Below are 21,887 nucleotides of genomic sequence, written 5' to 3'. Positions count from 1 at the left end.
CAGGGGGGTGCATACGATACATGTGTTTTCATACCTTCCTGTAATTCTTTATATAATCAGGTTGCACTGCATGCAGGTATGCATTTCGTGTGGGCATATTTTCCCCCATTCATGATTAGCCAATTGGGTGCTGCCACACGAGAAGTAACGCAGGAATGGCTTTTAACGACGGTACCTTTGGGGGGGTGGCTGGGGACCTAAAAGAGTCTGTCCGGCTGGCGGAGGTTACCCTATGTTAGGCTGGACGGGGTGTGCAGGAAAATTAGGTAACATAAATTGGCACAACGGATTTGACTCCGAATTGGGGACTTGTTTTTTTTTTTATTTATTTATTTTATTTTATTTTTTTCTTTTTTTGGAGGAATGGTGAGGGACAACCCTCCTTCACTACATTACATTTCAACGCAGTGTTAACCTAGTGATGTGTTTAGCTTTATGGGGGTCCAATCAGCCAGATGGACAGATTGAGAAAGTGTGCGTGTGTATGTAGCGAAGCGGCCTGGAGCAAGCAACCGCTTCGGTATTGCACGACCGTTTGCGAAACAAACGTGTGAGTTGTCCCCCCCTAACCGCTGCCCATGCAAACTTCACTTTCAAGGTGGAATATAATTTTTCTTGCTCAAGTGACATCCCTTGCTGTCAATTTTGTATGCTCCCATGATTTGCAATTTTATGCACCTGTTTGTTTTGTAAAGCATACCAGTTAAGAGTTCCTCTGGAGGGCAGATCCAACGAATGGCGCTCGAGGGGATAATTTGACGGCGCATATGCGGTAAAGAATGGAGTAGCATTTTAGAAAAGGAGAATGGAGAGTTGTCTTTGAGTAATCAAGCGGAAATGGCTTTCCCGGGGGAAACTCCAATTTGGAAAATATTCCTTCCAGTAGGGCGAGTCAGCTTTCTCTCCTTCCCATGTCTCGTATCACATTCGAGGAAGAAGAGGTGAATCCCGCTGTCGCTTGCTCGGGAACAATGGGGTTAGGGGCTAGCAGGGTGATGGAGTGAACTTTTTATTCATCCCCAGTACACATGACTTCCAAACGATGGATGCACTTGCGTAATAGATACATCAGGGAAGCTTTTTCGGAAGTGATTCCAGTGAGGATGCATTACAAGTGGAGGGGAAAGGACACTACACATAGATCAAATGGGTGGCAGCAGTTCTAAATAGTGCTTCCTACGTTCGTGAGGTTAAATTTGCGTAAGGCGCGTATACATTTAGGTGGGAATTTTTTTCCAGCGTGAAAAGGTGGAATCGGGATCAGAAGTACGCCCGTGGAGGATCCCTCCCACTGCTATGGAAAATTATACGACGCTATCTTCAATTTGTTAATTTCGGTTCCGTATATCTCGAAGTAAAAAAAAAAAGAATGGAATGGAGAGTCACTCTCTTGCGAAGTGGGAACTATTCTCCCACGTTGGCTCAACATACGTCGCTGATGCTGCTCCGTGGGAATTTAAATGAGAAGTTTTAAAGGGAAAAAAAAGGGGGTTTCTTCACCACGTTGTGAATGCATCGCTAATGCTATGCTATACTTTACTGATGGAGCATTTCCCGTTTTTTTCTTTTTTTTTGTGCCATTCCTTTGCAGGATCAAAATTTCCATTTTGCATGTGAAGGCGACCCCGCTGAAACAATGAAGGTGGGGTAAAACATTTCCCCTTTTCTGGGTGCGCACAGGAGTTTATCTCTGTTTTTTTAAAGAAGCGCCGCAAAACAAAAACGCGGTTGAACTGCGAAGCAACGCGGCGAAAAAAGAGGGAGGAGCCTACCCCAATTGACCATTTTTTGTGCCCAGAGCAGCGCAGAAGCGCCTTTTTTCAACTCCGCGCTTTAATTTGACTTTGCATCCGAGCGATGAGAAATCCTCAGCATGGTTTTCTTATATACCACGACGCCTGTATGCATATTGTATTTGTATCTGCTTGCCAACGGCGAGAGTCTCCCCTTGGCACCACCTTTGGTGTCCTTCATGCTGTATTGAGGCATGATCTGAGTCTCGCAGGGGGACCTATTGAAGCGCTTCTATGCGGAAGTCTGCCGAATGCCGCCCACAACGGGGAGCCGCAGTCGTGACGGTCGCAGAAGTCTCTACCGTCGCACCAGTCTCAACCGCCGCAGTAGCCTCGACGGTTAGAAGGCCGCGCACGCATATCAAGATTATAAGCGCATTTATTTCGCCTGTGCGTGAGCACGGAGGTACGTTTGGTAATGCGATTGCATTATGAGCATACGTACCGCACCTGAAGGGGCGGTAGATAGAGAACAGAACCAAATAGGCCCCCTCATTCGGCGGCGTCAAAGTATAGTCTTTCCCAAAAAGGGAACAGAGCCCCATTCGCGCAAAGTAAGCGAACAGTCACGAAAGTGGAGGTAATTCCATCCACATGTCCAATTTAAGACCGCTCCCCTCCTCCCCCCAAATCAAATCATATCAAACGAAATGAATAGCAAGAAACGGAGCAGGAGTGGAAAAAGCGAATGCATGACTTTGCCACTTGAAAAAACGGAGCTCCTTATTGAGAACATCCACAATCTGAGGAACGCAATAGCTCTTTATAGGAAGGAACTCCAGGAGAAAAACAAATACATTAGTGATGTTAAGGCAGATTTGACTTTTTATGAGTGCTTGCTGAGGAATGTTAATGTCGTGTGGCATGTTTTCAATGATGATTTGTTGAGATTGGCAGGGGGAGGTGTGGAGGAGGAGGCTACTGGTGATGGGCGATGCGATGGGGGGGGAGTTGGCGCACTTGGCGGTGTTTGTGGTGTTGGCGACGTCTGTGGAGATTGCCAAGATAAAGGCGACTCCCGGTGTGATGGAGGGGGGCACCCTCAACAACCTACGTGGCAATGTGAAAAAGCTGCCCCCCCCTACTACGATGTGGAGCAGTTTAAAAGGATTTTTTTAAAATACGTGAGTAAGCATAAGAAGGAGAACGAGGAAGAGGAGGAGGACTCCGATTTTTTTAATTCTCCATCGGAGGATGACGCTTGTGGGGAAGAGAACAGTCAAATGGAGGAGGGGGAACTGCCCAATGGGAGTAGTACACTAAAGGGGGAATCCTTCCCAAGCGATTTGAAAAGAAGCCAAGAGGGTAACGAAGCGATGTATGGAACGGAGAAGGATCGAAACAGAAGACAACCGAATGAGTTGTCATCGTCGAAAGGCACAAAGGGAAGTATTATGGAAAGCGACACGGGGAGTGGAAAAATGGAACAACTTGGAGAAGGAGCTCATAGCGGCATGAAGGACCACATGAAGGGGGAAGACCTCTCCAATGATGAAGACAACGGGAAGAGGATGTATCTAAGTTCAAAGGAGGAAATAAACTTCGACGGCGCGTTGAAAGGGGGGGTGGAGCGGTCGGCTGGTACGCAAGCAGCTCGCCAAACAGACCGCTCCCCCCCCACCGATGTCAAGGTAAAGAGGGAACGTGGCGAGTCAGGTGAAGGAGCGGCCCAGGGAGCAGCCGGAGAAGCAGCCAAAGAAGCAGCCGAAGGAACAGGGAGGGAAGACCTCGCCGCAGATCTACGGAACGGAAGCCCACTGGATCGTAAACTACAAACGGTCTTCTTAACCAACATGAAGAAGACCATCACTGTGCTAAACAGAGTGTTAGACTCCCCAAAGAGGGTCATCCCGAATTACAGCAAAGAATACGTGAGAAAATTGCATTACGAGAAGAAGCTGTACTATGAGAAGTTTATAAGTGAGAAAAAGAAGAGGGACGAAATGGAGAGTAAGTGTGATGAACTGAGGATAGAGTTGGATCGATTGGAAAAGAAGAAGACGGCTCTCCTTTTTAAATTGAACAATGAGAGTATCTGTAACAGCATTTTGGAAGAGGAGAACACCATGGAGAGCTTGGCGAAGGAGACGCTAAGTGGGGGGTGCACCAAAGGGGAAGACACAGGGCAACGTAATCAGATTGGCATCGCGTGGGAGAAGTGCGGCTTTCTCAGTTACTCCACTGGGAGGGCAGGAAAAACTGCGGTGAAAGGTGAAGGTGGGGAGGACGTCGTAAGAGGGGACAGCACCATCCTCGGAAGCGGAAAAAAGGACGCCGCTGATCGTGGCTGCCTCTCCGGGGAGCACCCCGCGACGCCATGCTTTCTCCACTTCGACAAAGTCATAACGAAGGAGAAGATACTTCACAGCGAACCGTTCAGGAAACTCATCAAAGAGTCCACCGAAGTGTATAAAGAGCTCAAAGAAAGAGAAGGCGAAATTGTGGTATTAAAAAATGAACTTTTAAAAAGAGAGCAAATGCGAGATGAGGAATACGAGAATCTACTTAACGACACCATGAATGATAAGAAGTGCTTGTCAGGTAAAATAAAAAATCTGGAAGTCGACCTTATGACGTGCAGTATGGAGAGGGAGAAGATGCAAAGAAAGGTGAATATGCTGGAGCATGAAATTAAGACCTTGAAGGGCATCGAAGCGAACCATGTAATGCAGCTGGAGCAGAAGGAGAAAGATATTTGTCGAATGAGAGTTTCCATCGATAAGTTAAAGGTATCGGAGAGTACATTACGAGAGAGGATTATTTCCTTAGAAACTGAAGCCGCCGTAGGGGAAACAATGCTCAATGGGACATGCGACGAATTGGTAGCCGTGCCAGGAGGAGATCTACACAGCGAACTGATCGCGGAGAACAAACAACTGAGGCGCGCTCTGGAAAAAAAAGAAAATGCAGAAAAGGAACTATCCATATTGAGAAAAAACTACGATGCAATGAGCGAAGAAATAGAAGAGATAACGAAAGAATTTGAAAAAAAACAGGAACAAGTGGATGAAATGATTATCCAAATAAAAAACAAAGAATTCGAATCTTTGGAAAAATACAAAAACATAATGAATAAAACATACGTAGAAGAGAATATCAAGCAACTAGAACGGACATATGAGGAGAAAATCTCCTCCATAAATCGATTATACGAAAAATATGAAAATTTTGCAAACTTATATTTGTCATTGTTTTACTATGCCAGAAGAAGTGCTGTCATTTCGGACAGTGCGCATGAAGAGCAGATGAGTTTGTTCGTTAAAATGAAAGACAAGTGTGAATCGATATTCCAGAGGAAGAATGAACTAGAGGAGATTCTCCGAACAGTCTATGGTTCGAATAGGAAGCTAATAGATAAATGCATTGCGCTGTATAGGGAAAATCAGCACCTGGAACAAGTCGCTACCTCCAGTAAAGGCAGAAAAAATCCGAAAGATGCTTCCTCCAAAGGGGAGGGGAAGGAGAAGGAAGAAGAAGAGGGAAAGGAAGCAAAAGAAGTAAAACACGAGGTAGAGGAAGAGTTGGAAGACAAGCAGTTACTAATCGAAGAGAACAATGAACTACGCAGACGGCTAATGTGCAGTGTCTGCATGGAGAATTTCAAAAATCATATCATCGTCAAGTGTGGCCACATATATTGTGAGAGCTGCATTTTTAGTAATCTGAAAACTCGGAACAGGAAGTGTCCCCAGTGCAAAATCCCCTTCGATAAGAAGGACCTGCAGAAGATTTTCCTCGACTGAGGTGGCTCCTCTCTTGTGGGGACGATCGCCTTGTCAACCCCCGATCAAGTTGTAACAGGGTATCTGCACATATAAGCTCATGTGCATGTGCATAGGAGGAGGGTCCGATTTTGTCAACTGGAAAGCTCACCCCTTGGTGATCGTGACGCCTAACCTTCGCCCCGCACTTTTACGTTTGCGAGTTTATTCGCCCCAGTTTTTTTTTTTTTTGGGAATATACACCAAAGAGTTCGCTTTTTTATGTATTTGTCTATTTATCTACAATTTTTTTTTTTACCCTGCTATGTTCCTAATAAAATAAGGGGCGCGGGGAATGTTGTTGTTATATGTCTATGTGGAGGGAAGAGGTGACTTTCCGTGTCCGTCCCGCTTCTGCCCCATTTCCTTGTTCACGTTTGGCCTCGCGAGGGACTGGCGCGCATCCTTTGCGTAGCTTCCCTTTTTGAGCTCCCCATGTGGTGCCTCCTTTAACCTTTTAACTTTTCCCACCCATCCTTTTGATTTACGCTCCAAGCGGTGATGAGTGGTCAGGGGAGGTGAACTTAATTTGTATGCACAGCGATGAATAAGCTTTGTTCGGATAGCGATGAATCAGCTTTCTGCGCACCAATATGCCGGTTGGCGCCACGTAAAGGTGCGTTCCACATGGAGAAGCCGTGCAATGCAAAGCTGCCACACGGCTAAGATGCTTGGGTGACATCTGTTACGACTCCGGGTTACGGCGCGTTGACCAATCGTACACCTGAGGAAACTGTGTGGCGCCCAGGAAAAGCCGTGTTTTCCCCGAATGGGAGAGAAGTTAAGAGATAGAGTCCGCTGCACAGTCCCTCCTGCAGGTGTGATTGTGCGATAATTTGGGGGGTAGCTTATCTGAGGCAGCTAACATGGGTGGCACTGACCCGTTTGAGGTTCTCGCCGGGGATGCTAATGCTCCCCCTGATCAAAGCAGCGCTCCACGGAATAGCAGATTAGTAGAAGCGTTATGCCATGTAAGGATAGGCACATAACTATTTGGAAATGTCTCCTTGGGGTGGTGGTTGTCTTGGTTCCAAACGATTGAGAAAATAGGAAGCTCATTGGGGAGAGGGTACTTCCGTTAGTATAGGCGATAAGTGGGGCCACTTAATAAATGCAGGGCTATTTTAAAAGGTGATCTCCAGGAAGCTGTGTAACCGTTCTATGGTGTCAATCCACTTAGGAGGCTTCTCCGACCCAACCACACAGAACACCTTCCCATTTTATCCAAAAAAGAAAGAAAAATTCCTACCCTTGTAGCATCTTGTTAGTGTATGTTCGCTAAGTAGGATTTTTTTTTCTTTTTTCGTGGTGGAATTTCCTTTTTTTGGAGCACTAGATTTTTTTTGAAGCTTATTTCGTCAGTCGTTCTATCGCGTCAGCTCTTGGGGAGGAGACTCGCTGTTGCGCGACGGATGAGAGAGCTTATGCCGATGCCGATGAGCAGGTGATGCCACTACACAGGTGCCACTGCTGAACAAGTGACGGCGCTGCACGTGCAGGCCACCCAGAGACGCTATACAACGTCGAGGAGGATGACTTCCCGTGTGGAGAATGAAACCACGTGGCTAAACGCATCAAGGAAGTTTGCCACGGAACTTCCCCAGATGAATCAATTCCATTTGGAGAGTTCTCTTTCCCCATTTGGTTAGAGAAGGAAAAAATAAATTAACCCCGGGGGTAGGGTTTTACGTCCCTTTTTCAGTTTGCTTTTCCCCGCCATGCTGAGACATAACTGCCTACGCAAGAAGAGGTATCTAATCGGGGGTAGACTCTTCAAGGTGATCAGCGCGCAGCTGCGCACTGCAAGTGATGCGTGTGGTGGCAGTTTGGGCAGCTTTCGCCGAATAAAGAAGAATGACGCAAAATGGTATGGATTCTTTGAGGACCATGTTATAGGGGGAGCAACCTTCAGACCTCTCAGAAGCGAATGCATGAGGAGGTACAAGCTCATGGCACAGGTTAGAAGCTTCAGTGGGGAGTCCAATTACAAGAAAGTGGGGAGACCCCCAGGTGAAGGAAACCAAAGAGGAGGTCACCAAAGAGAAGATGACTCAGACATAAGCCGAACCAACAAGAGTGAAAAAAAAAAACAACTGGAAGAAGAAATAAAAAAACTGAATGAACAAATAGCAAGAGAAAAAAGGAACCATAAGAAAGTCTTACTTTTCATCTCTATGTGTGTAGTAGCTCTATACCTCTATTTCGAGTCATACGATCCTGAATTTTTTCTCTATGATGTGTTTTTAAAAATACTTCTAAACTATGTCGATGAGGAGACGTGTCACGACCTTTTTCTCCTCATGGGGAAGTACAAGTTGCTACCCTATGACACAGGGAAGGATAGCATATATTCCTGCTCACAAATAAAAGGGCTCCATTTTGTGAATCCATTTGGAGTTGCTGCAGGGTTTGATAAGAATGGGGTATGCATTGATGCCATTCTGAAGTTGGGTTTCTCTTTTATAGAAATTGGGACGATGACTCCTAAACCACAGAAGGGAAATGATAAGCCAAGGATCTTCAGAGATATCGCAACAAGGAGCATTAGAAATTCATGTGGCTTTAATAACCTCGGTTGTGATGAGGTGACAAAAAATTTGAGACGCTTTCGGGAGAAACAGAACACAGACAAACTGCTTCAAAGACATCTGGTTGGTGTCAGTTTGGGTAAGAATAAGGACTCTCCCGACATTTTGGAGGATCTCAGCTATTGCATCGCCCGGATTGGAAGATACGCCGATTATATAGCCATCAATGTGAGTTCCCCGAACACTCCCGGGCTGCGCGACAATCAGCAGTCGGAGCGTCTGCAGGGAATTATTCTGCGCGTGAAGGAGGAAGTGGGGAAGCTCGACGGGGGAGAAACGGTCCTGGAGAAAGAGGCCGTTGGGAAGGCGATCGGGAAAGAGGCCCTGGATGGCGAACCCTGGGTCAACACGACGAAGAGCAGGCCCCTCATCTTCGTGAAGCTCGCCCCAGACTTGGAAGAGGGCGAAAAGAAAAAAATTGCAAACGTGCTGCTCAAGACAGAAATCGACGGGATGATCATTTGTAACACCACCACGCAGAAGTTTAACATAAAAAGTTTCCAAAACAAAAACGGAGGAGTCAGTGGAGAAAAACTGAAAGACATATCAACAAATCTCATTTCGCAAATGTATAATTATACCAATGGGAAGATCCCCATAATTGCATCTGGGGGGATATTTACTGGGAAAGATGCGTTGGAGAAAATCGAGGCGGGGGCTTCCGTCTGTCAGCTGTACTCTTGTCTGGTGTTCAATGGGATGAAGGCGGCCGTTCGGATTAAGCGTGAGTTGGACTACTTGCTTTATCAGCGGGGGTACTACAAGTTGGAGGACGCCATTGGGAAGGCCCACCGACGGGACTGTTAGCTGCATGAGCAGTGTGTGTGCAGGGCTTTTCTGTGAGTGGCCTTTCGGAGCGCAGCCCCGTCATACGGAGGGCATTCATGTATAAGCAGTTTTTCTGTCTGTGATTCGTCTGTACGTGGTTCTTTTGTGACCCACTCGTTTGTTAGCGATTCGTCTGTACGTGGTCCTTTTGTGACCCTCTCGTTTTCCTGCGATCCGTGTGCACTTCGTCCCTTGCAGCATATGTGCCCCCCTCCACGGCCGCCTCCCTCAGCGCACCATCTTTACGTTAACGCTTCTCTTTTTTAAGAGGTAAGTTATCTGTCCACGTCTAAGTGGACAACTATGGAGAGGCCTCCTCCCCCTGACATGTTTGCAATTTGGGCGAGAATGGAAAAGGGGGGGCAGAGTGCCTCCCTTATCGATGCAGCAATATTAGGACGAAGCACCGTTTGACAACTCAGCCTCGGAAAGAATGGATCAGCCCTGCTGTCCCCCCGCCTTCTTTTTCGCGTAGGTCTGCACCCAGTGCCGGGCATTATGAATGGTCTTATGCGGGTCGTGTTTTGAAAAAAGAAAGAAGGACTGAATTTCAGCCATGCTCAGGTGGAAAGACTCAAATATGGTAGCGAATTCCTGGGCCAGATCCTCATGCTGGGGAAAAAAACGTAAAAACATTTTTCTGTACTGATATGTGTTCGCATATGGTATGAGTATTTTTAGGTCTACCCTACCTGGTCTAATAAGCGTACTTGGAAGCCTCTCTATATTGTTTGTGGTCATAAAAATGATCCTTTCCTCCGTTGCGACGATGCCATCCAGAGCGTTGAGAAGTCCACTATAGGAGACTCCTAGCGTTCGGATGTTACCACTGTTGAGTAGCGAATTGGATATGGTGGATGCTGTGGGGGAGGAAGTTGCCATATGGGAAGATGCTTCCATATGAGATGACGCTTCTATAGGGGAGCCTCCCTTCTCATTTGCATCCATCGGGCCGGGAAAGACAAAGTCAATGTCTTCCAAAATGAGAATGGTCTTGGGAGGGACGGTGGCAAGAAGGTGTATAAATCTGTCATCGGTTAAGTATACATCATTCACGTTAATGGTGCAAATGTCAAAATCGAAGTGACCAGCGAGCGCAGCAATAAGACTGCTTTTGCCGCAGCCAGGGGGTCCATGAAGTAGATAGCACCTCCTATAGGGTATCCCTTTTTCAATGTACCATTTGCTGGAATTGAGAAAGGTGTCAAGGTCATTAATTATATGTTCACTGAGGTGCTCCGGAAGGATCACAGAATGTACAGGCCTCTTATTTTTCGGAGTTCCAAAGGGTCTCCATTCATGTCCAAACGTTTTATATAGTAGAGTCTTTCCCTCCTCCTTTTTCTCGATATGCAATTTGGCATCTGTTAATATTTTTGAAAATATATTTCTGGACCATATGAATGTGCTGAGTTTTATATTTTCGAATGGGACTGATCTGTTCACATCTGACGTCATGCTTTTTTCTCTACTTCGCTCAATGAATATAAATCTGTTATCATATATGAGTAGGTGATTTCCTATGCTTGGTAAGAAGGAAAATAATACCGTTTTTTTATTCTTGTCATTTTGCATCTGCGTTTTTAAGCTGAGGTGTCTACTGATTATCCCCTTCTTTACGATGTATTCTAGAACCCAATAATACGCGTTGTCATTGATTGTAATTTCTAGAGATGTGAACATATTTTTTTTCACTGCATGATAGATGTAGCTGTTTAGCCTGTTTGCTACTGTGACGAATGCTCCTACTGAGATGATTCCAACGCCTGCACTGAAGTAGTCATTCTTCGTTATGTTTTTAAAAATTGATTCTATGAACCCGTCTCGGTTCTCTATGTTTCCGCTTCGGATTCCACTTCCGTCTTCTTCATTTCCGCTGTTTCCTATGTTGGGCTGCTTCACCGCACTGCTCTCGTATCCCCTGTTCACCATAAGCTTCTGCATCTGTGCGAGGTCGTGTGGCTTAGAAGTTAGGGGAGGGGATCCTTCCGATCGGAGGGGAGTTTCCTCCCTTGTTGGTGATTAGCCGCGCTGCCAAGTGTGCCACTCTGCTGAAATTTGCATTTTTTCTGATGCCTATTTTGTGCTTTCCTTTGTTTGGCTTGTTCGCTTCTTGGCTTCGTTGTTTCTTCCCTTCTTCGCTTGGTTGCCGCTCCGTTGTGGGTTTTTCCAACGCGAGTGCCGCGGCGACGTCGAGATGGGCGTCCGCGCAGCAGCATAATTGTGCACGCCCTTTTTTCCCCATTTTTTTAAAATTACACCTCTCACCGCACCGCATCGAAACTAATATCATCTAATCTCATCGTGTCGTGTCGCACCTGCCTAATGGAAACCACACCCCGACCCCCCCCATTTGCTTCATTCCTCAGGCGACAAACGAACAGCAGTGCGGGTAGATCATCCTCCTCTTTTTGGAAAATTATTCCTCCCCACCGGGTCGCTTTTCCACCTGCTTCCATTCCCACTCGCAGGAAAGCTAATGCTGCATGTAGAGAGTCCATTTTGTGAAATGCCGTTTGCCGTAGAAGGGGTATCATCGGATGAGTATGGAGCTACGCCTTTCTCTCCTGTTCGTCGTCACCAATTTTATTTTTTTTTTTCCCCCATTGATGTGGTCCTCAAATTTGCATAAAGTATGGACACACCTGTGGGTTGTGACCCCCCATTAGTGCTCATGCGTGTGTACGTGTGAGCAATTCGACAGGGCCTACGATGGAGCAGCCTCCAAGAATGCAAGTGTGGCGAACGGGCGGTTTCTTTTTTACAAGCCTACCTCACCGTGACTACCTCAGAATGTCTGCCCTACTATGTGAGTATTCCCGTTTGGTGCGGCGCGGAATGGGGCCGCACAGATGGGGTGCACGAATGAGGCGCCGCTAAGAGTCATAAGGAGTGGTAACATGTGAGACCGACTCTCAAGGGGGGCACCCGCCGTGAAGTTACATAAGTGACTGCATACAAGAGTTGCTGGGGTAAAGACAAATTTTACGCCGCCTGATGAAGTGGAGCAGTCTCTTCCGGGACACATTCCTTGTTGTGGGTTGCGAGTCCTCCTACAGCGGCTTCCTCCCTTTCAATCACTCTGGTGGGAAAGCAACCCATCGAAGTGCACCTCAATTGTGAGTGGCCCGTTTGCGGTAGGACAGATGAAGGTGTTCCTTGTGTGCGTTCTGTGCGCGGTGACCACGGCGGATTCAAACGACTATGCCACGTGCCACAATGTTAAAGGAAGAGAAAAAGAAAACCAAACGCATCGTTTATAAGTGATACCTTTGAGCAGTTATGCAGAAGGGGAGGCGGTGCTATGCGATGAGTGAAGCTTCTACCCTTTTTTTTTTTTTCCCATAAAATGACATGTAAATACTGTTGTGATGGGTCTACAAAGGAGTCTTTCAATTATCTTTACGGAGCTGCTTTTCCCAAATGCAATTCAGCACCTGTGTGTTTGTTTCCTTCTTGGAGGAACATAAGAAGCCGACGATGGCGGGAGGGTGATCCGTAGTTTCTATTTTACTTTTTTAAAATGGGGGTAATGGGGGAGAATCAATCCTTTGTATGAAAATGTTAAAGGGATAACTTTCTCCCCTGCGTTAATATCGCTTTCCATTTTACATTATACCAGCACAAGCGAACTCTTTTTGTATGCGTAGGGACCACATTTACAGGGGAAAAAAAACACATCCTTTCTTCAAGCGTTATCATGATGAAGGAGAGGAACGAATGTTTCGAAAGATCAGTTCGTTGAAGCGTTTTTGAATAATTAAAATGGGGAAAGAAAAAAGAAGAAAAAAAAAAAAAAAAAGAGGTTTGGAGGGGGCCGTAAAACATGCGCATTGTTGAAAATTGTGACGAAGGGAAGTTTTTTTTTTTTTTTTCCTTGTTTGTTTGAATATTTTTTCTGGCTTTATTTATTTATTTTTTCTTTTTCGCATTGCATATCAATGTGGGGATGTTAACACGGGGATGAAAGGTGAAAAGATACATGACGACAGCTCACGGCTCACTTCTCGTGGAACACTTCTGCGTAAGAGCGTACTTGCGATTGATGCTTGAAGAAACTGCCGGCTCGTTCGCGATTGCACGGCGGGGATACAGCTCCAGTCATACAGCTGCCATATAGCTGCCATATAACTGCCATACAGCTTCGATACAGCTGCGATACGGCTACGATACACTGCTATCGTACCTGGTGAACGTTCCATCAGGGCGAAGAAACCAAATGTGTGAAGAGGCCCATTTGCTGTTTGAGCAAGGCCTGCCGACTGCGCGTTGAGATTGCCAACCGTTGTTCGTTTGAGAGGATCAGTGATTTGCGCTAAAGCGGGGGCGATACGCATCGTAGAGTAGTGGGAAAAAGAGAGAAAGAAAAAAATAAACACTTCTGAACGGTACGTACGGATATCTGTACCCACGTGCATACGCGTGAAAGCTCTTCGACCGAGGGTAAGTCTGTAACCCCCCTGCGAGTCCCCTCTCCGCCGAGGACGCACTGTTCCAGTGTGCGTCGGGCATTTTCCTGGCACTGTGCAGCGATATACTCCGTAGCTACTCTTCACCGCACTGGCCGACATTGTGTTTCCGTCAAAATGGAGGGCGACCGGAGGTACCACATGCAGGGTAACTGCGACATGAGTATGAATAGAAACTGTGAGCCGAATGGTAACTACTTCGAGAGTCCGGGTGGGATGCACAACGGGCTGTACTACAACAATTATGAGAACGATCGAGGGGGAAACTTTCCCATGGGAAGAGGAGGAAATGTTTACATGGGGGACGAAAAAGGGATGATGAGGGGCGGTGGGCTCCACGGAGGGAGAACCATGCACGGCGTGAACGCCCCCCCGAATGTGGTATACAACAGGGGCTTTAACATAAATAATAGCCCAAATTACAACACAGGGGGTTACCCACCGTATAACAACGACTACAGTGGCATGAATTATCAAATGATGAGTAACAGCGGAGGTGGTGACTACAGAGGGGGCATGATGAACATGTCATCTATGTCATCTCCTAGCCCCCCTTACCCAAATGAGCAATACATACTGAACAAGAAGGCAGCAAAAATACTTTATATACATAACATAACGAGTAAGTTTGCAGACGAGAATTTTATCTATAGTGTCTGCTTTGTCTATGGAAATGTCGAATCAGTGAGCTACATGAAGGGGAAGAATCTGTTTATTGTGAAATTCGAGTCGTCCGATGGTGCCTTCAATGCATACAAACATCTACCGAGTCACTTTAAAAATATACACCTCGAGCTGCGAAACGAGTCAAGGAAAATAAGTTACTTTAATGAGAAGGCCAACAGCAATAAGTATATTTCTCCAAACATATCAGAGAAGAAATTCCTTTCCCTGAGTCCGGAGAAAAGAGAGCATATCATGAATATCAAACAAAAAGAGTTACTTCGGAAATGTAAGGAGAAATTGAATCAGTACATTAATATGTTTAATAATAAAAATATAACTGATGAGACAAAGGAGAAGCTCAAGTGTCTGATTGATCATTTGAAAACAAGGATAGAATCACTCAACAATCAGTGTGATGGGCACCCTTTGGCGGATTCCTCTAGTGCTGCCACTTCGTTTAATAATTATGACCGGGGCCCTTCGGGGAACGTTCCCGGGGGGGATCTCTTCGGAGGAAGCTTAAGTGGGAACAACAACCCCAGCGGGGGAGACCCATGCAGCGGAGGGGGAACAGCAGGGGAGGCGTCCCTAGGAGGGGCGTTACTAGGAGGAGCATTACTAGGGGGGCCTTCCCTAGGAGGGGCAACCTTAGGAACGGCGCCAGGCGCGACGGACCCGATGAACTCTTCCAGCACGACCATCAAGATTAACTCCGTGAGCAACATTCAGAATAACGAAGAACTCAGCAACTACATCGCACAGAATAACTCCATCTTCCTAAATGAACACATTTCATACTTTTCTCTGTTTTCCTTTGGAGAGAGGTATGCCATCATTAAATATAGCAACGAGAATATCGCCCGAAATGTATTTAAGAACTGCTGCATGTGCAACATAAGTGTGGAGTTTGTGCAGGACGACGCTGATGGGCAGGTGGCCGGTTAAGTGGTGCGGCGCCATCGGCCGAGGTATCCATCGAGGAGTGCCAAACGGGGTGTACCAGCGGGCCGCTGCACAATGCGAATACCCAATAGGGCATACCCAATTGCGGTCTTTTTTTTAAATCGTAAAATACACGTGAGTGTGTGGTGAGGCGGTTTCCTTCGTCCTCCGTTTCGAATGAGCAACACCAGCTCGCGTTTGATGAGCCGTTTTTTTTTTTTTTTCCTTTTTTTTTCCTTTTTTTTTCCTTTCTTTTTTCCATTTTTTCCCCCTTTTTTTTCCAACACTTTTGACATTTTTTTCCTTTTTTCAACCTCCTGGCGCTGCGTTACTGCCACATGTTCACAACTCCTTCCTTCAATTGGCCGTTTTTGCGGCCGTCCCCCGCACACACGCACGCACATAAGAAATGCAAACCGTATCGTTGATTTAAAGAAAAGTCTGCGCAAGTTTCCTTTCGTCTGGTTAATTGGGATGTGCAAACAAAATTGTATGAAAAAAAACAAAACAAAAGAGCAATGGGAAATGCTACCGATAAGGGGGACTCAAACGATACGCTGGCGAACGCCACATAGGCTAACCCATCAAACGATGTAGCTAGGGGGCTCTCCCCCACTGAAGGGGGGTTAACACGTATGCACACAGTAACTAAAAAAAGAAGGAAGCAGGCAAGAAAGCGAGCGAGCAAATGCTCACATGTGTGCAGCGCGCGGGGACATCTCACAAACAGGTGTACATATTTTCAATCGACTTCAGGTTCCTACTTTTTTCCCGTTTATCTTTGTCGATTTTTTTCTTTGTCTTATCTTTTTTCTGCTTCCCCTCCTGGACTATTCCGTTGTACACAATATCGTGCAGGTTGCTTCTCCGGTGGAACGTTGTCTGCATTTGCGCGTCTTCTCCATGGGGGTGGTGATCCGCGGATTGGTCTCTCCGCTGATCGGGCGCTTGGCCAACCGGTTCACCTCTTGGGATCGCCCCCCTGTTCTCCAATTCGTCCGCGTTGTCATAGGAGAGCTCCTGAATGAGGGGCGGGGCACTGTTAAGCTTTTCCAGTAGGATCTGTTCTTTTTCTCTTTTGCTGATCAGATTTTCTGTAGTTTGCTTGATCGTATCGAGAAGGACTCTATTTCCTCTTATATTTCTGGAGGCATCATCAAGGATGTTTTTTTTTTTTTTTTTTTTTTTTTTTTTTTTATTTCGCAGATTAGCTCCAAACCCTCCCTTACCCCCCTTCAAACGAAACAGCACATAAATGTCCAGGAATTCATCAAAAATGTTTATTCCCGATTTGTTGTCACTTTTTTTAATCAATATGATGCTTCTTTGCTGACAGAAGTTATTTTCGCTACCAGAAATGTGTACTTTCCTAGTGTCACAGTGGGGGGTTCCCCTGGGGCAGTAGCATTCCTCACTTGACTTGGTCTTAAAGGGATTCATTTTGTTTTTAATTTCTTTGAAGTAGAAGGAGTTGTATGAGGATAATTTTTTTTTCACTTCCTCTTTGTATTCACTTCTTATATTCCCAAGGAGGTTTAAACAGTGAATTGAAGTGCTAGTCCATTGGACGGGAGGCTCATCATAGTTGTTTAGGGATTTTATCGAGTCCAGTAACTTTTCTCCATTTGCATTCGTAAGCAGGCTCGACATGATGCTGTGATGAGAAATATCTTTTTTTTCATTCATCAGTGGGTTGTTCTTTCTAATTGTTTTGTCTAGGAAGACCGTCTTGGGGCGGAAGCGCCACGTGGGAAAGAGGCTGACATTTGCGTCGGTGACTGGGGCTTCGCATTCGGGGGGGATGTAATCAGCCGGTGTGGGACAACAGGTACCATCACTCTCGTCCGCACTTCTCCCGTCTGCACCTCTTCCATCCCCAAAACAGAGGAACCTTTCCTTTACGCTGATATTGTTCATTATGATTAACTTCTTTGTTATCGTGAAGACGACATCGACTTTTTTTTTCTTCTTGAGAAAAACGTATTTTCTATTTATGACCAACCGGAATCGCTCAATTGGCACGTCAAAAATGAGGTTAATTAGAATGTAGAAAAAGGCGCTTGTGTTTTTTTCAATTATCCTCCGCTCGTTTTTGCTAAGGTACTCATTGATTTTTAATCGCTTATTTACAATGTTGTTGCCGATGTGAATAATGTAGTTGGACGTCATCTTAGAGGGCTGGAATGAGAAGGAGCGATAGAAAGAAAGAGAGGGGCGAGGGTTTCAGTGATTTTCCTCCCTCTTCCGTTGGAAGATCTCCCTTTTCGGTACCGCGTACGATGGAGTAATCTTCCCTTGGGAGGAGTAACAAACTGCTGCGCTGACTACGTGCACAGGGTGACAAACAGGCACGTCGTGAGGTGTCCGTTCAGCAACTCGTTTGGGTAACCCCTTGGGGGAAGGTTCCAATGCGTAATTCTTCGAATGGCTATGCGCAGCTGCACACAGGAACGTATTTTACGGAGGATAAAAAAAAGTGGTACAGAAAAAAAAGAAAAAAAAAACAAGCGCTAGAATTGGGAGTTATCCCCATCCACACTCCCAACTCAAATGCTCGATACGTGATGGCAAGAGAATCTCCGTGAGTAGGCAGCGCAGCGGTAGGAAAAAAACTCCACGGGGATGAATTCAGGAAGGTACAAAAGTGTGCATACAATGGAACACTTATTGTGATGTAGTTTTTTTTTTTTTTATTTTATCCCCTCGGCTTTCCCAGCTGGTGATATGGAAGAAAACACATCAGAGGGGTATATACGGAGGGGAGGAAAAAAAAGAAAAAAAAAAAATCATCTACGGGAGGATCCTCTCTCGTCACAAACATCAATTTTGGATGCCCCTGGCAACGACTGTACCAGTTTGCGAAGTGTACAGGTGTACCAAGGGACGACAAAAAAAAGGGGCAGACAAAACAAGAAAGTGAACAAAGTGGAGATAACTAAAAAAAAGAAAAAAAAGGGCACACTCAAGTTCACACGTTTCCCAGACGTCAGATTCTTAAGCACGCGCCCCTGTCAGCCATGTAGCGTTTAGTTATATTCACACGCATGGTGGTGCAGGGGCGTACATTTGGACCCTCGCCAGGAAGAAGACATTTCACTCCTCATTCAAATAAAAGAGTCTGTTGTAATGTACGGGGTTTTGTTTGGGCAGAGTCCCCAACGCGCTGTTCTTTTCTTTGGGCATGGGGATACGGATTTCGAGCGCCTCCTCCTTCTCCAAGGACCCTCCCGTTTATGTTTCTTCCTCTTGGAGTGAAAATATACCCTCTCGATATGGCAAACATAAAGGGACCACAGGGGAAAGGTTCCCAAATGATGGGAAAACAGAAGGTGAAAGCAGTAATGCTGTCGGATGTTTACTCTCTTGTTGAGTAAAACTGTTCCTCTTCTTCGGAGGGGGGGCTACTTGTTTGCCCTCTTCTTCTTTTGTATACGCCAGAAGGGTTAAAAAAAGAGGAAAAAAATGGCAGTTTTTCGACGATTTTTTCTTTTTAAGTGGGTAACTTTTGGTGGATGTAAAGGAGAAAAAAAAAAGGGTTATTTTCTTTTTATTATTTTTCCTTTTTGCTGTATGTAATGTGAGTTTCGTTTGGGGCATTTTTTCTTCGTGCGTTCGTTGGGGGCGGCTCGGGTTGATTGGCACTGTGTGTTCAGTTCAGGCCCCTTTGTCCCGGTTCAGCTCGGTTTGTGAATTTTTTCTTTTTTTTCCCACCATCCATTTTGTTATATATTTTCTTTCTTTACCCCTGCGTCCTTTTCGGTTAGCCGAATTAATCTTCAGAGGGGAAAGAAATAAGAAGGGGAAAAAGGGGAAATAAGGCAAGGGTGTTTTTATCTTTTTTTTCTTCTTTTTCATTTTTTTCGTTTTTTTCATTTTTTCTTCTTTTTTTTTTTCTTTCCATCTGTACCCTTGTGCAGAAAACAAACGCGGTGGAAGGGGGCAAAGGTGTATAGTTGTTTTCGTATGACAGTGAAGATAGAGCAAAATGCACCAGTAGGAGATCTCTCCCTTTGCCATTTAAACGTTTGGGGTGAAGAGCTAGTCAGTCCAATAGGCAGAGGAATGAGGAGAAGTCCCCCGACAGGTCCAACAGATCCGCGGTGAAACAATTGCGCACATATTTTGTGGCTGCACGAAATTGCAAAGGCACGCATGTGGGACTTACCTGCATTTTGTGCAACACCAAAAAAGGTTTGCTGACCATCCCGTGCGGGCAAAGGTCGAAACCTACGCGTGTGTACATATGTGTATTTTTTTTTCCGTCCATTTTCCCTTTTTTGAAGCCCAACGAGGAGGGAGATACAACCACGCTGACTACCTCGCTCAGTACGACACTAACTACATCGCTCACTACCACACTCACTTCATCACTCACTGCCTCACTCACTGCAATTGCGCCTATTGTACACACCGCCCAGAGGACCAACAAAAAAAATGTTCTTCCTTCTCGAAGCAATTGCGAAGTAAATTCCTTGCGCATTTGCAGAAGAATTTGCACCTCCCTTCATGTGTGCTTTCATGACATGGAGGATAATCCTTTGTCTTCATCTTGTGCGGCCAGACTTTAAAAGAGGCATATTCTGGGGCTTCCCTTTCTTATTGCTTTACGATTTTTCTTTCCCCATCCGAACCCAGGAGGCGTTCATTTCTTTCGTCCTACCAAGGAGAGGAGGCAGGTACGCGTACCATTGCCAGTATACCGGTTCGCGCGTGAGCGTGTCTGGAGGTATGTAGAATTATTTCCTGCTCACTCGGATCCACCCCGCAAACAACTAAGCTAGATGATGCGACATAACAACCGCTTCGTCAAATTGACCAACAGGAATAAGACTGAACATGGAACCCCATGTGGGGAGATAAAGGGGAAGAAAAAGGACCCCCCCATGTCGCCGTCCTGTTCTTTTGCCATTAGTCCCATGAACGAGTTGCAAAAAAGCACGGGGAATAAGGCGAGGAAAAAGAAAAAAAAAAACTCAAATAAACAGGGTCAAGCTAGGAACGATCCCAACCATGGAGATAGGTATGAGAGCAATCCCAGTCGGAACAATCAAGACGGAACTGGTGACGACTCTGTTGTGGCTTCCAAGAAGGGAGAAGACACCGTTGACCAAACTCTTCTGCCCAATGACGTAGTGCCAATCAAATCGCTACACAAGGAAACCATTTTAAATTACGAGGGGGAAGAAGTGCCGCACAACAACGAGACCCTACGGCGAGGTAGTAACAGTGCAGAGAAACTCCACGTTCTAGATCGACAGGGTAACCACACGAGCAGGTCCCTTAACGGGATGACTAGCTTACGCAGTATGGCATGCAGTGATAGAAGCGGACGAAACGGACAAAAGGGACCACACAGCAACGGAGGTGACGAGGTCATCATGCCGCACAGCACCACAAAGAAGGTCATAGTGGAGGGAGGTGTCAAAATAGTGAAAAGTGAGGTGCGTGATGTTGGGGCAGAAAATGAGTCAGGCGCACCAGAAGGGGGCGAATTGAATCAGTCCAAACTATGCCAAATGGACTCGCCGAAACTATGCCAAATGGACTCACCCAAGCTGTGCGAATTGGATTCACCTAACCTGTGCGAATCGGATCCAACAAAAGCATCTGCTTGGGACCCACCGAAGCCAAACGAAGCCTCGTCGCGCTCAAGCTGCAAATCGGGCAAAGTCGAATTGACCAAAGAAGAGCCCCCTCCCCAGTATGAAAAGTACAAGCGGAAAAAGAAAAAAAAAAAAAAAAAAAATAAAGTCCAAATTGTTTCGAAAGAGTGTCCTGTACTCCAATTACTCGGGCCCCGATATTCTTACCGCGCTGAATCAGACAAAATTGAATTTGAGTTTTTATCAGCGGGAGGTTGACGATTTTTTGAGTGTCATTAGGAATTTGCAGAATATGTAAGTGGGGCAAGAGAAGCGGCGGTGTCGACGGAGAACACACGTGAGTGTACGTGTCTGCATGTACCCCGGGAAAGAAGAAGCGGAGGAAGGGTAAAGTGCCCCCATGTGCCATTTCTAAGGCTTCTGTTCTCGCTTCATAAAAAGAGGAAGATCGAACCACATCTTCATCGTGCGTGTAATCCTTTCTATTCCCCCTGTGCAGCGTCCTGATCGAGCGAGAAAAGTACACAGAGCTGAAGGAGATGCTGAAATACACCACGGAGGAGATCGAAAAGGAAAATGCAAGGCTCTATCAAGAAATTCATTCATATAAAGAAAAATATAACAAGCTCAGGAGGGTGATATCAAATATCGGTTATGGTATCCTCTTTAACCTACATAATAGGGAAATGTCTACGTGTACCAATAGGGATAATATTGATTTGGAGGCGGTTAATGGGGACGAAAGACATGAAGAATACAGTGCACAGGTGAATGAGTACGAATACGACTATGTGATGGTGAATGAGACGCTCTGTTCGGCCAACGGTGGGAGTGGTAAGGGTAAGTGTGCCAAGAGGGGGAGAAGCGGCAACACGTCTTCGCTGTTGAAATACCTCGACTTTTGAGCCGACAGGTGAGTAACCGCGTTGGGCAGTTGGCGGTTAGGAAGTTGGGCAGTGGAGCAGCTGTGTACCTTCCGGTGCCCCCCCATTTCGCATCTGAACTTGTTCCTTTTTTTTTGTCCTATTTTTTTTTCCTATTTTTTTTCCCCCATTTTGAACCTGTCTATCTGCCGGTGCAGCGAAGGCTCTCCATTTGATAAAAGTTTTTTTTTTTTTTTTTTGCCATTTGAAGCGCCACCTCCCGATATGCCACCGTAAAATATTCCCTAATGGGAATTGTCTGTGGTTGGTTATTTGGCCGATGGGTGGTTTTTCTTTTCGGTCCTCTACTGTCT

General features: G+C 45.8%; 7 protein-coding genes across 7 annotated transcripts; 4 read left to right on the top strand and 3 right to left on the bottom strand.

Moving 5' to 3' along the window:
* Positions 1-2,443: 2,443 nt before the first annotated feature.
* On the top strand, positions 2,444-5,536 carry C922_03218 (hypothetical protein; the record flags this gene model as incomplete). The annotated part of the gene is made up of 1 exon (XM_008818810.1): positions 2,444-5,536. The coding sequence occupies one exon, from the start codon at positions 2,444-2,446 to the stop codon at positions 5,534-5,536; it is 3,093 nt and encodes a 1,030-aa protein (XP_008817032.1).
* A 1,736-nt stretch (positions 5,537-7,272) lies between these two features.
* On the top strand, positions 7,273-8,949 carry C922_03217 (dihydroorotate dehydrogenase (fumarate); the record flags this gene model as incomplete). Its single annotated transcript, XM_008818809.1, has 1 exon — positions 7,273-8,949. One exon carries the CDS (start codon positions 7,273-7,275, stop codon positions 8,947-8,949), a length of 1,677 nt encoding a protein of 558 aa, XP_008817031.1.
* A 459-nt stretch (positions 8,950-9,408) lies between these two features.
* Positions 9,409-10,914, bottom strand: C922_03216 (mitochondrial chaperone BCS1; the record flags this gene model as incomplete). Its single annotated transcript, XM_008818808.1, has 1 exon — positions 9,409-10,914. One exon carries the CDS (start codon positions 10,912-10,914, stop codon positions 9,409-9,411), a length of 1,506 nt encoding a protein of 501 aa, XP_008817030.1.
* Positions 10,915-11,234: 320 nt separating this feature from the next.
* Positions 11,235-11,471, bottom strand: C922_03215 (hypothetical protein; the record flags this gene model as incomplete). The annotated part of the gene is made up of 1 exon (XM_008818807.1): positions 11,235-11,471. The coding sequence occupies one exon, from the start codon at positions 11,469-11,471 to the stop codon at positions 11,235-11,237; it is 237 nt and encodes a 78-aa protein (XP_008817029.1).
* Positions 11,472-13,556: 2,085 nt separating this feature from the next.
* On the top strand, positions 13,557-15,050 carry C922_03214 (hypothetical protein; the record flags this gene model as incomplete). Its single annotated transcript, XM_008818806.1, has 1 exon — positions 13,557-15,050. The coding sequence occupies one exon, from the start codon at positions 13,557-13,559 to the stop codon at positions 15,048-15,050; it is 1,494 nt and encodes a 497-aa protein (XP_008817028.1).
* Positions 15,051-15,767: 717 nt separating this feature from the next.
* C922_03213 (hypothetical protein) lies at positions 15,768-17,216 on the bottom strand (the record flags this gene model as incomplete). The annotated part of the gene is made up of 1 exon (XM_008818805.1): positions 15,768-17,216. One exon carries the CDS (start codon positions 17,214-17,216, stop codon positions 15,768-15,770), a length of 1,449 nt encoding a protein of 482 aa, XP_008817027.1.
* A 2,612-nt stretch (positions 17,217-19,828) lies between these two features.
* Positions 19,829-21,555, top strand: C922_03212 (hypothetical protein; the record flags this gene model as incomplete). Its single annotated transcript, XM_008818804.1, has 3 exons — positions 19,829-20,688; positions 20,750-20,944; positions 21,150-21,555. The coding sequence occupies 3 exons, from the start codon at positions 19,829-19,831 to the stop codon at positions 21,553-21,555; spliced, it is 1,461 nt and encodes a 486-aa protein (XP_008817026.1).
* Positions 21,556-21,887: the final 332 nt, after the last annotated feature.

The sequence above is a fragment of the Plasmodium inui genome (assembly GCF_000524495.1).
Source record: "Plasmodium inui San Antonio 1 unplaced genomic scaffold supercont1.13, whole genome shotgun sequence".
NCBI classification, from domain to species: Eukaryota; Apicomplexa; class Aconoidasida; order Haemosporida; family Plasmodiidae; genus Plasmodium; species Plasmodium inui.
The sequence above is the reverse complement of the archived record's forward strand: the minus strand, read 5'-3'. Positions and strand labels throughout refer to the sequence as shown.